Here is an 18748-nt window from a genome sequence, read left to right as displayed (position 1 = left end):
GTGTTTCCCATTGGGCAAGTGACGGTTGTCGTTATCGAACGCATGACCTCTGTCACCAGAGGTATTGCGCTCGATCGTGAGGCCACATATGGAGCATTAACTATCCGTCCCAAGAGCTTGTCGTACTTGTTTACCATGTGTTATTTCGATATTGGCGACCTGTCTACTAAAAAGGGCTAATTCACCATTCAATACTTACAAGGAATAAGGACATGCCTGCGTGGTCTCGAAGCTGTGCGTCTTTGTTCCACCTGCGCAGACGCACTCCTGAAGTCACTGTTTTAGCGCTCTAGGCAGGCAATGAAAGAGACTGCGCCTACAGTGAGCTCTGGCCTTAAGAGCAAGTTTTTTCTCGGGCCCAACACCGATGCCACCGTAAGCACATGTAAGCCGCAAAAATTCTTTGATAAGATACTCGCTCGGCCGATTTCGATAAAATTTGTTTTATTTCGGAGAAAACAACACATTCCAGTGGCTGTTGGAAGCGGAATTTTCAATTAGGGCATTAACGTTTTTACCAACTCGCCGAAACTCGGGTAAGCTTGAAAAATGTAGAAGCGTGAATTTCACAAATTTGTAACTGCACCGATAACAGCTATCGCAGTTCTGCAAACTGTATCCGTTGGAACATCCAAACTGGACAAACGTAATCTGTAATAATTTAGCTTAGCTTAATTGGTTATAATGATTACAATGGTTTTACAAAAGTCCTACTCACTTATTAGTAGTCCACACAGCCATGTATAGTAGAGCAATTTTGTCCGATATCCGATATAGTTGAACAATCAGGTGAAATTTTCAGAATTGGAATATCATTATTTATATCTGACTTACGGAGTTGAAACTTCATTTTTTTCTGAAAATTTGCAATTTCCGCCAATTTTTATGAAATATTGATGGCGGAAATCAAGAATTTCCTTCCGATAATCACTAGATTTTAACTTTTGTAATGCAACGAACCCCGTTATATTTATTGCAATGGTTGCCAACAGAAAAAAAAACTATTTCACCGTTCCAATGCATTTAGAGCAGAGACTCCAAGCAAAAGCTTCCTGTTAAAAAGTAGCTTTAGTTGGGGGCTCCTATCTAAATGCATTGAAATGGAAGAATCGTTTTTCTCGTCAAACACCTTACCAAATTTGATGTGTTCCTCATTTAAAAGCGAAGTTCACCATCTAATGAACGAAAGGAAGCAGACTTTTTATTAATACCGTTCTTTTGTCTATGTTGAAAATCGCTCAATAAAAAATCTGACGCTTTAAGGTGACAGCTCTGCATGTCACAATAAATAAACGATATCACAACCCTTTAAATTGCACCATTGATACATATAAAGCGGACAATATATTTCAGAGCGGACACCGCTTTGAAATATACCCCTGAATAATCCAACAGGACTTTCACAAAACGTTCGTAAAGATTGCAACGATTTCACATCAGGTTTGAATACCTTGATAACAGTTCAGTTTACGTGATTTAGCAGATGCAGAATACGGAACTGCAATATCTGTTTTCAGTGCAGCGTTCAAGATTTGTAAGCATCGTGCTTTCAATTTGTTTTTCAAACCTAACCATTTTTTTCTATTTTCGCAAAAGAAAAATCCAAGCCCTAAGCCCAAATTCTGCTCCACAGAGTCAGTGAAACTTAACTTTATCTCTTGTAAGGAACAAAGTTTATTCAAATCAGTCCAGCAGCTGCCTCATCAAAGCATTTTTACGTTCTACATTTATCTGAATAGGGAAATCGCAGATGACCCTGGCAAGTTAGTCTGGATTAAAACGTTGACTTGTCCTAGTCGCTTCATACTTCATACTTGGTGAGAACACAGGTCGAGCGAGACGAAGACAGCAGAGCACAAATACGCAGGAGAAGCGCCTTGTCTCATGTACTTGATTTCTCCTTTATTCATGCCAGTGGCGCGGTGTGCCCGCTTATAGTGTGTAGGCGTAAAGCTACGCAGAACAACTGCTCTATGCTGCACTTGTTCTTCTACGCCAGATATCATACTGCTCTTAAGCAGCATTGCAAGTGCAATTCAGCTTCAAAGTGCAATGCGGTGGCTTCAAAGAAGGAGCCTTGTACGCGTAGGTTCCTTTCAACGTTGAACACACCTGCAACACCCATACTCGCTCATTTTCTGTGACGCTCCCAACTAAGGTGTTTACCGCAGTCGGCGCCGCGGAAACTCTGCGAAGTGACAACAAACCGACCAGCGGCAGCGGCTGCTGACGCACGCAGGACACTCGTTACATGACTTCGCTTCTGTGAAAACGTAATGTTTATGCGAGCATCGGCGAGCACTCACACGATCGATCACTTCCGGTGACAACCCGGAGTATGTTCAGAGCACACGTTCGCCCAAACCATGGCGAGGAAAGCAAGCCGTTGTTGTCGCTCGCGTACCAGAAGCGCTTCGCTAAATTTCAGTAAAAGCAAAACGACACGACGCAGCTGTGACTGCGGCGGGAACTTTGCCGCGGCAGCAGGAATATGCGCAGACCTTTTTTTTTTACTTGTGCTTTTCCCGCATCCCAGTGGGTCAAAGCCACGTCGTCGTCCCTCTGAATAGATCAAAGCTGTGTCGCCGTTCACTACATTTCTTTCTCGGTGCACGCCTCACGAATGGCAGTACATAGGCGCTAGGTTCTTGGTAGCTGAACGTGTGACTACCGTTTACAAAACAACCGTCCCCGCCCCTCTTTTCGAAACTCTCTGCAGTTATATTGGTCTAGTCACTTTGGAGCACTGTGGAGCGCTTCGCCACGTCGCTCAAACGGAGCGCTTCAATCTGTTCGGCTCGCACGTCAGTAAACAACGTTTGCAAGACAGGTTCTGGCATAGAGTTGCTGCTGTGATTTTGCGGAAGTGCGTTTCCGTTTCCGTTGCTTTGCGGATGCTGCTCGAAGAAAGCGTTAAACGGAGTCATCTGCCTCTGGCTCAAACAGCTAACGAACGGCAACGTCGCTTCAAGAGTTTGTGGAGAATTATAATAAGCAGGAGAAGAATGGAATCTTGAGGTGTCAGCATGAGGATGGTTGTGATGTGACACGAAGTCATGCCTTTGACACGTAGTCATGCCACAAGGGTTCATTCCTTAACCTTTGTGCTGTATGTAAGAGTTTAGATATATTTATGTGCTATGTCATGCATAAGGGAGTTTTAGAATAGTTTTCAAACATACTTTTAACGCAAGCCCTTTGAGAGGTGCTGCATGTCCACGTCACACCTATGTAGACCGGAATCGCCTAATGATGTCTGAAAAACAACTCACCACACCCTCAAAACTAGCGTTCAAAGTAAGTTTACTTGAAGCGAAAGCACATTTCAGCGGTTATTGTTGATCAGCGACAGCGAGAGCATAGCCATCACGACAATTTACGCTGAATCGGGAGCCACAGATGCTTCCATGTATGGTAGCGCTATATCTTAGCGATTACGTAAGCGTTATGTACGTTAAGCTCTCCCAACGGCGTACTGTAAACGACAAAAGTCTACCGAGCACGGGATCTCAGAAAATGTTGCATCACCGAGCAGCCTGCAATAGTAGCCTGTTAAAACGTACATCACAGTCTTGTTCGCATGTACTTGTACATGCTGTAAAGAACAATACCAGGCTGCATTGCGAGGCTGTGGGTATATTCAGCTTTTTCCCAGAACTTGCGGTCCGCAAACATTTGTCGTCGACGGCACGTTAACATAGCCTATGTAAACGACCGAAATCCGATTCCGCTTGGAGCATGTGCAGTGAGGACAACTCTAGTTATTTACGTACGTAATGCGTTTACGAGTGCTAGCAAATGCTTCCATAACAACGTTTGTTATTCAAATAGAAAACTTTCGGCATAGCGTGTTTTCCCTCTTTTGTGCATCCAGTGTTGCAGTCAGTTTTCACTAGTCTCCGCCGCAGATTCAGTTGCTTTTAAAGTTATTTATGGGTGTTTTGAATATCCTACTTTGCTTCAATCGATTTGTTTCATTTTCAGGAAAGGTGCTTTTCGCAGAATCATTTGTTTAGATTTCACATAGCTTGTCATCGGAGCCCAATAATTGTTTGTTTAACACCATGACTGATAATGACAAATATAATATTTTCATACCTGATAAATTTGTTCTGTTGTTTCTTTAATAGCATAGAAATTCTGCTGTGAATTGAGTTGTGTGAACTTTGTTCTTTTTCTCTCGTCAGTGTTTTTTTTTTTTCATCATTGTGCACCACCCAATGAAAAGGCAGTACGCTGTTATGGGGCACAGCTGTGTAAACTAGGCACTTCAATTCCAACTGCCCTTAAAACGTAGGACCTCGAGGACGCTACTTACTTTCATATTTGTCATTGTATGGGAGTACGTGGAGCACCGCGTTGAAAGTTACGGCTTTTAGAGGTCGGTCGTCCGACTGTTTCAACGCAGAGGTAGCAGAACATCAGATCGGCTCAGCCTAACGGCACAAGGCCATGAAAGCCTCACTTAGCTTTTCGCGGTTCACCAGCCTCAGTGCAAGCATATGGGGCTTTCCGCTGCTACTTCTTCGCACCTTTGTGAAAGCGTGTGAAATAAAGCGGTGTGAAAGAGAACTGTTTCAGAGAATTATTTTTACCCTTCCTTTCATGATGCTCCGGCTGGCGCTGGGCAATTGTAGAAAGACCAAGACGCGACTGAGAGTGCTTCAATAGCGAAATATGTGCAATCTGCATAAGACATTTGGATGGGACAACGTGTGTGTGAGATGTGATCGCAAAGAAAGATGAGGCCAGAACTCCGCACACTTTAGCCCTCACAGGTCACGTCTGCTTCTCTTGAATTTAAATTCAGATAAAAGGTCCTCTCTGTGACCGTGAATTCTCCCAACACCGGAATGGGAGAAATTGTTCGGCAAAATAAACAGAAGGCACTCAAACTTGCTCGTAAAATGCATTCTTTTTTTTCTGTAGGCCGCACGATCGGACTCTGACTCGTCAGAATTCTACCCAGCCGGTCTGACTCAGACTCAGACTCACGGGTCGATTATAGTCAGTGAGCTGACTCATTGTGAGGGGGACAAAGTGATAGCTGTATTTCTCCTCCGCCTTCTCCTTCTCCCATTCCTCTTCTTCCCATTCCGTGAGCTCCAAGAAGAAAGCAAATGCCTTATAAGGGTCAGTGGCCCAGACCACAATGTGCTCGGTGCAATATACAACGTGCCAACAATGGAGCATTTCGTTCGCGAAGCCCAACAACTACCGCTACCTCGATGCCACAACGGCCTCGGTGATGCTGCGCTGCCTCAATGCCGTCTATTGCGGACTCTGACAAGCTGCAGTCGTCGCGCGTTGCCTCGGAGACGGCCGACGGAGCGCCGCGCTAACAGTCACGGAGGCCGAGTTTCTCGCTCGCCGTACAGCTCGCAGGGGGCGCAAGTCACGCGCATACGGCAACACTTCATGTCATTTCCAGTGTCCACTGGCCTCGTTCCTTTTCGAGCAACACGTAACAGCCGGACCAGCCATGGCTCAGTGCCAATTTCTGCAGTTCTGGGATATAAAAGCTCCATCAACTATATTAAAGTCGGGCATAACACACGCATGCACACGTAAGCACATTTTGCGTATGGCTACATACGAACATACATGATGTATACATCCACATGCTTCGTCCACATCTACAAACAGCAACGCTGAAGTCCCTGTGTTAACACTAAAAAATTCTGTCTAGACGTATTCTTTTTTTTCTTCTCACCGTTACCTCCTCCCTTGTGTAAATCAGAACGTTTACTGATGATTAGCATCTCTACATTTCTTCTTTCATATTGACCCGTGTGCTTGTTTATCTTTCTCCGCTGACCACTTTTCACCGCCTAACAAATGTTAAACTACATTGCTCGACGCAGGGCACGCCAGCAAGTATCGAAAGCTTTTGGAATGTTATCAATAGTTTTAACCGTTGTCTGTTGTTATCAAACCGAGTGCAATCTGACTGCGTGCGCCATGTAAATTGTGTAGTCTTTTCCAGAAGGCACGCGGGAACCGCCGGCTCACCCTCGCACGTTTTACTCGCACATACTGTATACGGCGCGCGGTGACGATTTTATCCCTCTTGGACTTTATACGGAACCTCACGGTGACGCTAACGCCGACGACATAAATGCGCCTGGAGTGCCCGTGTAATTGCTGTCGCAATAAAGTAGTACAAGAAAGACGCGGACAGGACAGGGAACAGCACAAGCACTTCCTAAACTACATCATAAAGTGCCTAAAGTATTCTGAAGGTCACTGAAGAGAGGGCACGGCATCTGGCCTGCGGACAGCATGGCTCACCCGCTGCTGCTGTTTGTGCAGGTTCTGCCGTGGATTTTGCATGCAACGCCCACCCCGGTATCAACGACCAACATCACCGTGATACAACCATTGATGCTTTGCGCGGGCCACGTTACAAGCAACAGCACATTCAAGGGATATCGACCACGAGGTGTGACGTCACCAGCAGCCGATCTACTTAAGGAACGACGCGACACCGACCAGATCAGAGGGCACGGCATCTGGCCTGCGGACAGCATGGCTCACCCGCTGCTGCTGTTTGTGCAGGTTCTGCCGTGGATTTTGCATGCAACGCCCACCCCGGTATCAACGACCAACATCACCGTGATACAACCATTGATGCTTTGCGCGGGCCACGTTACAAGCAACAGCACATTCAAGGGATATCGACCACGAGGTGTGACGTCACCAGCAGCCGATCTACTTAAGGAACGACGCGACACCGACCAGATCAGAGGGCACGGCATCTGGCCTGCGGACAGCATGGCTCACCCGCTGCTGCTGTTTGTGCAGGTTGGTTCCCCATCCACAGACTGCTGTTACCATAGTGACAATAGATTTTTAGTTGTCCTGCCGTGCCCTGGTAGGCTTCATTGCATTGCTATTGACTGTTGGTCCGTGCTGATGCTGTTGATGTCGGGAGACATAGAAGAAAACCCCGGGCCTAAGACAGCTGAACTGTTACAGACGATTATTGATAATCAAGCCGCGTCTGACTGCCGGTTGACTAATATCAGCAAGGATATTGGTCAACTTAATGAAAAGACTGATAGACTGACTGATTCCTTGGCAGTGATACAAGAATTGAACAAAAGAATTGAATATCTTGAGGTAACAGTTCAGCAACAGGCCAGGAAATTGACTGAATATGAAAACTATAGTCGTCGTAACAATCTGCTGGTTTTTGGTGTTTCTGAAAAAATCGGCGATTCAGAGACGGAGTTAAAGGCAGCTGTCATAGATAAAATTTTTCACGACACGCTGGGAGTTGAAGTAAAAACCGTCGAAAAAATTCATCGTATAGGGAAAAAGAACAAAGAACGACCTAGGCCAATTATTATGAAATTTTATGACAGCAGAGAAAAGCAACAAGTGCTAAAGAACTGCAATAAACTGAAAGGACAATCGGTTAGTGTAAGCAATGATTATGCAAAGGAAACGGTAGCGGTGCGAAGGAAGTTGTGGGAAAGTGCCTCTGCTGAAAGGGCGCAGGGCAAGAAAGTCTTTTTGATCGACGACAAGCTCAAAATAAATGACAAGCTATACACATGGGACAACGAGAAGAACGCACGCTCGCTCCTGAACTCCCGAGATAAGTTCAAGCAACGCACTAGAAAAGCAGGCAACTCGCATGATGGCCCTGACATCTCGGATAATTCCAGCGAATCAATGGCTGAACTTACCCCGTCATAGCTACGAATCTTATCTTTGAATGCTCGTAGCCTTTTTAACAAAGTAACCGAATTAGAATATGTATTACTGACAGAAAGTCCACACGTACTCGTCGTAAGCGAAACATGGCTAAACAACGGTGTGCCTAGTCACTGTATGGTACCCCCAAATTACCAGATGTTCAGATGGGACAGGGATACTCGTGGTGGGGGTGTTGCAATCATTGTCAAAAGATCTATAGATGCAGTAACGGTCGAGTGCACTTTGCCTGAAACAGTTTGGTGCAAAATTACTTATGCGAGTGTTACTTACCTTGTTGGTGCAGTGTATAGGCCGCCTGCCACTTCACCAGAGTTTTTGGATGACCTTAATATGTTCTTATGCACTCACTTGAACCGTACCACCAGACTAATAATGACCGGAGATTTTAATTTGCCGGGCATCAACTGGGACAGACTGATGCCTGGGAACGTTGAAATTTCTAGTTCCGAAGCACTGCTGCAAATAATGTTTTCGCACAATCTTAAACAAATCGTGGAAGAAGACACGAGGGTAACACTCGAATCCCGGTCACTTTTGGACTTGGTGTTTCTCTCGGGCAGAGTGGGTGACTATACTGTGTCTGTTAAAGACGGAATATCTGACCATAAAATGGTTTCTGTGCACATTCCGATCAGAACAAACACTCGTGGCCAACCCTTTGTACCTGTGCAATTTAAGGCTTATAGGCAGGCAGACGACACATCCATTCAAGATTTCCTAGAAATGTCATATAGTGAATTCGAACTTGCCTGCGATTGTGAACCAGTTGAAGATCTATGGCTACGTTTCAAGAATATCATAAAACATTGCGTTGACAGATTCATTCCAACTCGACAAAAGAAAATAAAACCACGTAACCCTTGGATTAATCGACCTATTATACACATCAAGCGCAAGATAAAGAGGCTGCGCAGGAGAAAAGACAGCTCAGCTGAGGTATCGAAATTACGAAAGAGTTTAAAAACGGCTCTGATGGAATCAAAAAAGCAATTTTTTAATAAAAAACTATGTAGCTTCGTTAAAACGGCACCTCGGAAGTTTTGGCTTTACCTTAGTGGCAACAAAGAGGAAATAAATAGAATTCAAATTAGTGACAACATAGTAACAGAAAAAACAAAAATAGCAGATCATTTCAATAACTTTTTCCAGTCTGTTTTTTCTAAACCAAGCAATGACGACTTTGACGCGTACCCGCCTTCCTCCCTCTCATGTTCGATGGAAGACCTGGTCGTGACTCAGGCCGGCGTGTTTAATCAATTGTTACTTTTGGATTCTAAAAAGGCTAGCGGGCCGGATGGGATTCCAACCCAGTTTTTAAAACGATACGCTGAGTGGATATCATTTTTCTTGACAATAATCTTTACAAAGTCCCTACACACTAACTCGTTGCCACAAGATTGGCGGTGCGCAGTCGTAACACCTGTTTTTAAAAACGGCGACCGACTACTCGCAAACAATTATCGCCCAATTTCCCTGACAAGTATCAGCTGTAAACTATTAGAACATATCATAAGTAAACATATACTAACTTTCCTCGAGGATAACGCGTTCTTTTATCAGTATCAGCACGGATTCCGAAGAGGGCTATCTACCATAACACAGCTCATAGAAACGATACATGATTTTAGTTCAGCCATAGATGCCCAAGAACAAATAGATGTCATTTGCATAGATTTTGCAAAAGCATTTGACAAGGTTCCACACAGTAAATTACTTTTCAAATTATACAGAGCAGGAATTAGCGAAACCATTCTTAAGTGGATTAAAGCCTATTTGAACAATCGCAGGCAGGTTGTGCATGTGGATGATTGTTTTTCTTCTACACTAGAAGTACTTTCTGGCGTTCCTCAAGGATCGGTTTTAGCTCCATTACTGTTCCTAATTTATATTAATGATATTAACGAGGTTACCGAATCTCCCGTAGAATTGAAGCTTTTTGCAGACGACTGTTTAATTTATTCTCGAATAACACAAGCTACCGACCAAATTAGAATAAACCGTGTCCTTCATTCCTTGCATCTTTGGTGCGAAAAATGGGACATGGAAATTAATTACACAAAATCAACTTTTACGCATATAACTAATAAGAAGACTGTGCAGCTATTTTCTTATAATATTGGAAAAAATAATCTAAAAAAAGTTGATACCTTCAAGTATTTAGGTGTTACAATTGCACATAATCTGCAGTGGCATAAACATATTAATAATGTGTGCTCGACAGCTTCCCAAAAACTTTACTTTCTGCGGAAGAAATTGGAACATGCAACAAAAGAAGTCAAGCTGATAGCTTACAAAACATTCATCCGCCCATCCTTGGAGTACGCTTGTGTTGTCTGGAGCCCGCACCAAAAAGTCCTAAAAGATAAACTGGAACGAATTCAAAGAATGGCCGCTCGTTTTATTTCGTCAAGATACAGAAGAAGGGATTCAGTGACGGAAATGCTGAACTCATGTGGGCTCGAGTCACTTGAAAATCGAAGGAAAAAATCAAGACTAAAGCTTTTATTTCAAATAATTCAAGGGCACTTTAAGATTAAATCAAATAGATATATTCAGCCTCCGGGAAAACGGAGCGCGAGAACAAACCACACACGATCCATCAAGCCTTACGAGTCACGTGTTGATGCTTTTCGTTTTTCTTTTTTTCCTGAGGTGATCGAAATTTGGAATGGTTTGCCTGCTGAAGTTGTCGAGCAATCGGACGTGCACAAGTTCGAACGTTCTATCGACATCTTTTGTCAGGAGCACCCAACTTGATGATTATGATATATGAATTTTGTATGTTGTACAAAATTGTACATTGTTGTACATTGTATTCCCTCCCTGTAACGACCCTCAAGCGAGGGTCAACAGTATCAAATAAAAAAAAAAAAAAAAAAAAAAAAAGTTTCTTACAGTACATCGCTTGTTAGTGGGCTCTTGTGTTGTTCCCTGTCCTTTCGATGTCATGGTTGCGCTATTTTAATTATTCGCATATTTATTCTCTTGGGTCACACTGTGCATATGCCTACATATGTACATACGTACGCGTACATACACACGTACATACATACATACACACGTACATACATACATACACACGTACATACATACATACATACATACATACATACATACATACATACATACATACATACATACATACATACATACATACATACATACATACATACATACATACAATTCTGCAACCCACCTTGTCATATTTAGCGTCAGGTATAACTCAGGCAGCCAAGTTGGTGCGCACGTTGTTCCGCGTAAGGACTCCAAATATAAACTCTTTAGTGGGGAATACGCTGCTGCGTCCGTGAAAAGTCCCATAACTGAAAAATGAATTTACTGTTTTTTGATCCGTTGCTTAACTTATAAGGCTGAGCCACTGACGGCCGTGAGAAGCCTGGTATTTTAGCCGGACGTAGTATAAGTATATGTGTAAAAGAAGCCACAGTCGCTTCCTTCAATCTTATCGTCGTGCTCCTTTCTTTCGATTTATTAAGCCGCGTAGCGGTGAACCGTTCAGGTGAGTGATGTGGCAAGTCTAGCAGACAGCGCCGTCTAGTACCATTCCTTCACTTTTGGCTTCTGAGGGTAGAGCACCATGAAATGGGCGTGGCACGCGACCACCTTGGTTCCGCTCTCAAGTCGCATAGTCCCGAGAAGTTCACCGTTCTGCGAGCAGAAGAACATTCACGTCCACATCAGCGCAGAGAAAAAAAAAAACACAGTAGGCGGATTTCATTGTGAGAAGCACGGTCTCGTTTTGTAAATACCAGCTCTGACAGAAGTGCGCTTGCAAAAGTCGATATTATACCATGTTTCTGCGATGTTTTGAAAATATCATCGTAAACCCCGTGCTAACTTGTCCGTGTAAGTGACTTGTTATGTTCTTTGATGTAGTGTGAACTAGACTATTACCGCTTGAGTAGAGACAACGGGTGCTTTTCGGAGGTCATGCGACAAGCACTTCTCATCCGACGGTCTCCAAGGACTGTAACTGCTGGGCAATTAAGCCGAAATAGCCGCATGGTTCTGCGCCTTATATATATATATATATATATATATATAATGAAGAAGAAGAAGAAGACTACGACGTACGTTCAATAAGCACAGTACACTTGACTGACGTTTCTGCTGGTGGACCAGTCTTTGTGAAAGGCAGGTTTCGCTGGCAGCGCCGTCTATTACCATTCCTTGACTTTTGGCTTCTGAGGGTAGAGCACCATGAAAGGGGCGTGGCACGCGACCACCTTGGTTCCGCTCTCAAGTCGCATTGTCATAGTCAAGTCGCATAGCCCTTTGACAAAGGCTGGTCCACCAGCTGAAACGTCAGCGTGATTCTGTGATTACTCTTCTTCATTTTACTACCTAGGCCAGCGGGATTTCCTCATCCAGATATATATATACATATATATATATTGTGACGCTCTTACGTACATAGTGGGTTCACGCCTGAACAAACAGTATGCGGGGGCACCGAAGCGTGAAAAACGAAGAAGAAGACGGGTGACTGGCTAGCTGAATGCCTTGTTTACCATAGTCAGAAATGAAGAGTGCGCCGCAGGGCACGCATTAACGAAATGACGCTCATCCGCAGAATCAAGGGCCTCTGTAAACATGACGAGCGGCAAGTTTCAGACCCTGTGGTAGTATTGCAGGTTCACTCGAACAGTTTACGGCCCATAAGTTAGTGCGTCCCTGAACAACTGATTCCGTGCAATACGGTATCAGTACATTCCTCTTGATGCAACTCAGATGAACGGGCTCCACGGTAGCGTCAAACGTTCCGTCGGTGGTAGGGAAACAGGCAATTGAAACACACGTTGCGGATAACGGAGGCACAACTGTATCTCGGGATACACAAAGCACACCTTCACGATACGGTGGACCTTCCATAAACGCAGCAGAAAAGCTCGTACCTACACTGATTTCACCCATTTTGCTGTCGGCGGTGGCACCACACAGTTTCAAAAAATGAAGGCCCAGGATTACGTCATGCGTAGAATGAGGTAGGACAGAGAACTCCGCGTTAAATATCTGACCACCCAAGGTAACGTCTACATTACACACGCCCACAGGATACAACAACTCCCCACTCACTCCGCGAAACGTATCGGCCCGGCCCCAGCGAAACATCACTTTTCGTCCTAGGAGGCTTTTGAACACAAGAGTCATCACTGAAACGCTTGCTCCCGTGTCCACTAAGGTCATGGATGAAACCCCGTCAATTAATACAGACACCTTATTCTTAAACATACAAATGGTTGGAGGTATCTCTGTCGACATCGAAGATTGTCCAGCGACCTCACCTCCAACGGCCGCGCTGGCTAGTTTTCCGGAGGTGGCGACGGGTATCGAGTGCCGCGGAGAGGGCGATCGGCTTGCACGAGGAGCGAGTGGTGGTTCAAGCTGCGATCGGATGCTGGAGAACGATTCCACAGCGGCTCCGGGTGCTGGTGAGGCAAGCTTCCTAAATATGTGTGCGAGGGCGAATATGTTTCGCCCAGAGGAGCGCGGTACCGCCTAGACATCGTCGATCGGTCGAACCTCGGTGGTTGGCGGCGATTGCAGTACCTGGCAATGTGGCCGAAGTCACCACAGCTATAACACACAGGTAAACGACGATTGATGAACTGCCCTTCGAAGCGCTCAGCTGGGAGGGGGGGGGGGGGGGGGGGGGTCGTGTAGCAGAGCGAAGCGGCTGAGCCTGCTGCACAGGAGGAACGGTCGGTCTGCGTGCAAACCTGTTGGGGCGAGGGTGTTCTGCAGGTCGGTGTTCGGGCGTAAATGTTCCCTCACGTGGCTGACGTCTGTGACACATACCGCCGGTTGCCAGGAAGCACAGGGTGCGGCAGGCGCCAAGTGTTGCGGGTAATAAGCATCAGGTTGTCGTATGACGTCGCGCGCGAGCTTCTGGTGCCGCAGCAGGTCTTCACGCACGATCTGCCGTATAGTAGACGGAAGATCGGCGGAGAGGCTCTCATCGACGCTGGCAACAGTTGTCACATTCTCCAGGCGTCCAAATTTTGGCACAATGCGACGTGTTTTCAACGTCTCAAACGTACGGCAATGACGCACGACATCTGAGACGGAATCAACGTGTTGCCGGCTTATGAGGAAATTGTATACATCTTCTGCAATTGCTTTGAGGAGATTTCCGACTCGGTCTTCCTCAGACATCTGCGAATTTACCAGTTTGCACATCTTGAGGATTTCCTCTATGTATATAGTGCATATTTCTACAGGAGCTTGAGCTCTTTGAGCTAGTGTTCTCTCGGCGCGTTTTTATTTGGCGTAGGAGTCGGAAAAACACTTCTTAATTTCCTCAACGAAGCGCTCCCACGTGGTTAGGGAGTCTTCGTGGTTTTCATACCACATCAGCGCCGTCTCACTCAGAAAGAGTACGACATATTCAAGCTGAGTGACAGAATCCCAACGGTTGTAGCGGCCCACCCTTGCGTAGTGCGTCAGCCACTCGTCGACGTCTTCGCCCACTTTTCCCGCGAACGAGCGTGGTTCCATGTAGTGCTGCAAAGGTCCAACTGGCGCTGACCTTTGAGCAGGGGAAACTAGAGCTGGCATTTGTCCACCTCCGTCCTGAGCCATAGAGAAAGTCGTTGGCAAGAGACCGGCAAGACGACGGCTCCGGCGAAGTTCTATATGTTGCGACTCCGCGGTACGTTGTGTCGTACGCAGCACCTCCACCACTCTGTTACGCCCACAAAAGGCGTTGCTTTGAAGCCGGGTAGCGTTAGATGCGATGGCCTTGATCAGCTGAGCGCCTGTTGAGATTCAGCTAGCCAGCCACCCGTCTTCTTCTTCGTTTTCCACTCTTCGGTGCCCCCGCATACTGTTTGTTGAGGCGTGAACCCACTATGCACGTAAGAGCGTCACATTGATTAATAACAAACATATAATGTGTGTGTGTGTGTGTGTGTGTGTGTGTGTGTGTGTGTGTGTGCGTGTGCGTGTGCGTGTGCGTGTGCGTGTGCGTGTGTGTGTGTGTGTGTGTGTGTGTGTGTGTGTGTGTGTGTGTGTGTTATATGGCGGAGAACTGCGCCCTGCGCTCTGGCGCGTACTTACCCCAATGTGCTTGTTTAGCTCCGGCGAGAGCTTGAATTCCAGCGTGCGGTAGTAGGTACCCGGTGGGATGGGACACTTGGCAGTGATCTCGGGCTTCGTCCCTTTACCCAGAAGCTTCGTATTCTTCTTGTTCTCCTTGCAGAGGTCGTACACGCTACAACGTACGAGCCAAGGATGTCATGTTGCGTGTTCCAAGTTCTCCGATAGTTTACTTCTTCAATATGTAGTGCGCCCTGTGCTAGCTTATGTTCAAAGACGATCTAGCTGCTGTAGTTCCAACGTCTGTACAAAGCTCGTTACGCCACCCAAAAAACTTGGTTGCCAGAGGAACTTATTGTCATTACACCCTAAATTTTGACCACGGTACCACCTGCCACGTCTGTGCAGTCACTATGACACTCTGCTGCAGAGCGAGAGGTCGCGAGTTCGACTCCGGACCGCGGAAGCCGCATATCGGTGAAGGCCAATCCAAAGACGCTCGTGTACCGACATTTATGCGCGCATTAAGGATTTCCCGGCAGTCGGAATTAAACCGGATCCATCCACAACTGCGTTTCTCCTAGACTTCTTTCGAGAAATTAAAGCCCATGAGTCAAACAATCAATCCCTAAGCTGACGCGATCCCATCAAAGGAAAATATCTTTACTTTTCTAAAAAACTTCGATGTGACGGAGCGTTATTAGCTTGACCGAGAAGCAGCAACACGGAAGGCACGACGCCGCGTAATGCTGGCAAGTAAGAGATTTCGTTATCGGTATTTATAAGGTGAATTCTGCACTGCTGGCCCATCTCTAAATGCTCCCGCTATTACCTGTGGCCATTACGAAAGTTGGCCGCTAACCAAAGCCGACGTAGAATAGAACGCATTGCCTGTTCGTGAAACGCAGCTGACAAGAGTTAACCGACGGAGAGTTGTAGGTTTTGGGACATACGCTTCCATAAAGATTGCTTACCAGCTTCCGAACCCGGCAATACATGGCACTATGTGGCCTTCTGGAGTGAACAAGGCAGTCCTCAGCTTTAGGTCCTTGAGGATCGTATCGTAGACACGCAGCTTTATCTTGGCCTTCATAGTTGAGCCTACGATGGCATCTTTTGTTGTCAGGCGCGCTATCTCGGCTGTGTGATTATCTGCGTTGTGAGAAGTGGTTATCAGCATGTTGCCCCGCGCACCATCTCACGCGATAAAGAGGCAGTTGCAAACATGAGGTGTACCACTCAGAAGAAAACTCAACATGTTCCACAGTCTTGTTACCGTCACTGTCAGTGTAGCCAATGGACAGCGCAATGAATATACGAGTATGTCATCACCATCAGCACCAACCCATTTCTATGTCCACTGCAGAACGAAGGCCTCTCCGAGCGATCTCAGATTAATCTTGTCTTGCGCCAGCGAGTTTCCTGACTTCTTCACCCCACCTAATTTTCTGCCATCCTCGACTGCGCTTCTCTTCCCTTGGCACACATTTTGTAACTCCAATGGTCCCGCGGTTATCTTGCCTACGCATTACATGGCCTGCCCAACTCCATTTTTTTTCTTAATGTTAACTAGAACATCGGATATCCTCATTTGCTCCCTAATCGACACCCCTCCCAGCCTCCTAACGTTACTCCGAACATTTTTCGTTCCATCGCTCTTTGCACGGTCTTTAACTTATTCTTGAGCTTCTTAGTTAACCTCTAAGTTTCTGCCTCATGTGTTATCACGTGTAGAATGCCATGATTGTACACTTTTCCTTTCCAGAAACGTCGTTTGGGTTTACCTGTGCGGTGGAATTTGCGGTTCCTTACCTACAAGTCTTGAATAGAAAAGTGTACAATACCGTTGCTCACAGAGCCACAAATGACACCATATAGGTAAATCCAAGTTACATTTCTAAACCTGTTTTGTCTGCTTAGCCCATAGGTCGTTTCAGCCCAGTTTGTTTCACTCTGTTTTATAAGTGTTTAACGTGCCATATGACTAAACTTCCTGGCAGTGAAAACGTTCATGGCTAACCCCTATAGTGCTTGTCCTTTGTCAGTGGTGCCATGGATTGATTACAGTACCCTAAATTACATTAAGATCATAGTTTGTATATTTCTTCTCATTTATCTACAGTAGTGCTGCCATGAATATTGGTCTAAATTCGCAAGCAGAGTATCGAATGTGCCTCGTCGATAGGAGTTTAAAGTGCAGTTTTCACGAAGTGCCATGAAACCTTTTCTCACGAAGCACTGTGAGCAGATACCTTTCGTCCTGGTCAGGCCTAACCAGCGCATTTTCTTCGACCTTAGCACCCATTTGCAGCCTTCGTTCCGAGACACACTAACTTGATTTAGCAAAAACACGCGAGCTACTTTTTGTGTCAGTGTGCTTTAATATTTTTTGTAAAAGCTTCCCTACGTGTTTCTTCTGACCAAAGAACACATAACCTTTGTATTTCTCTGTCCTGCAAACACAACCAAGGAAATGTACGATTCAGCTTTCCGGAAGGGAATGTTGCAACCCCTGGTCCAGGGCGCAATGTTCTCTCAACCACAAGTTGTTTAGTCTTGAGGAGCACGGTATGAATTTCTGTTGTAGCCTCATGGGTGCTATCTACAACTAAATGGACACCAATTTTCTTATTGGTGCGTTTTGGGCTCACATTTAATCACCTTCACGTTTTCGTAGCACATGCTCAAAGATATTAACACAAGCGGTAGGTTAGACTTCGTGCATGTCGTTGTATGCTGCGATGCAACAACGTCAAGATGACCTGACAACAAGCCCGCAATAGCCAGTCACATCCACATTGTGAACATGCACACAACTCCACCTCTTGATCACTTTTCGTGAAAACGTTATAGAGGCTTCAAACCCATTGCTCAAGTATAGCCGTCAGTCATCTACGGACCTGCTTCAGCGACTTTCATGAAACATGCATTGAAACATATAAAACGGCATGATGCAGCTTGTAGCATCACTGAATATGAATGATAAGAACAGTGCAAGAGACCTGCTTTTATCAATGCAAAAGATGGGAACGAGAAATAGAAAGACAGGCACAGTGCGCTGACCTACAGCCGCCAAGCGCGCACCAACGAGGCTCTTAGTGAGCGTTGGCCAGCTAGTATAGTTGTTAGTCAATGCTGAACAACATGGTACGCGGCGGTCAGCGTTAACCAACTACAAACATATTTGTTAGCGCTGGTCAAGTAGCATGCATTGCAGTTTTTTCAACATTGACCAATTAAAACCGTTGTTAGCACTCAATGCATGTGTATTTCTATTCCTCGTCCCGTCTTTGCCACTGCTGAATGTTCACAAGCGACTGCCAAAACTTGCAGCCACAATTATATCCCCACGCGCGGAGGGTACACGGGGACGCTCGACTTACTGTCACATCTGAGCATAGGATGGTACTGCACGGGGCCTTCGTTTCCACCGCCGCCGAGAGAGCCCAGCAGTACTGCGACGACAGCGAACGTCATGACGGCAGGCTGTTGTCTAAGCAGGTAAAAAAAAACTGAAGTCCTGCGGGCTACGATTCCACGATCGACCTCCGAGGAGGCTATTTAACTGGCCTTTGCAACGTCCGCCTTCCCTTCGCATCGACAATAAACTCAAGTAAAAGAACAGAGGCCAAGATGAAAAAGAACGGAATAATTAGAAACTGGATGTCGGCTCAAAATGTCGTCTGCTTTAAGACTCACAGCTCCCCTGCTGGTGACTCCTAGGTCTAGGGCAGTCTGAACGAAAGGTGGAAATAGAAGTAATTTCTAAGCACTGAAAAAAAAAAAGCTCGAAATATATTCAGTAGTATTGCACTTCGACTGTGATGAATTGCACACCATCTGGCTTGTACGAATGCCTTATGCAATAACGTTCATCTTCAATAGTATAGAAAAACTTGCTTAAACCCATTCTTCATTATTTTTCGGCAGAGTGACATGGCAAAAGAACAAATTTGTCGAGAGA

The 18748-nt window shown here is 45.6% G+C and overlaps 1 protein-coding gene across 1 annotated transcript; it reads right to left on the bottom strand.

Moving 5' to 3' along the window:
- Positions 1-11181: 11181 nt before the first annotated feature.
- LOC126546124 (uncharacterized) lies at positions 11182-18525 on the bottom strand. The gene is made up of 4 exons (XM_050194218.3): positions 18168-18525; positions 15759-15936; positions 14806-14959; positions 11182-11394 (listed from the first exon to the last, which is right to left on the bottom strand). The coding sequence occupies exons 1-4, from the start codon at positions 18259-18261 to the stop codon at positions 11281-11283; spliced, it is 540 nt and encodes a 179-aa protein (XP_050050175.1). The 5' UTR covers positions 18262-18525; the 3' UTR covers positions 11182-11280.
- Positions 18526-18748: the final 223 nt, after the last annotated feature.

Source organism: Dermacentor andersoni, chromosome 10 (genome assembly GCF_023375885.2).
Source record: "Dermacentor andersoni chromosome 10, qqDerAnde1_hic_scaffold, whole genome shotgun sequence".
NCBI classification, from domain to species: domain Eukaryota; kingdom Metazoa; phylum Arthropoda; class Arachnida; order Ixodida; family Ixodidae; genus Dermacentor; species Dermacentor andersoni.
The sequence above is the reverse complement of the archived record's forward strand: the minus strand, read 5'-3'. Positions and strand labels throughout refer to the sequence as shown.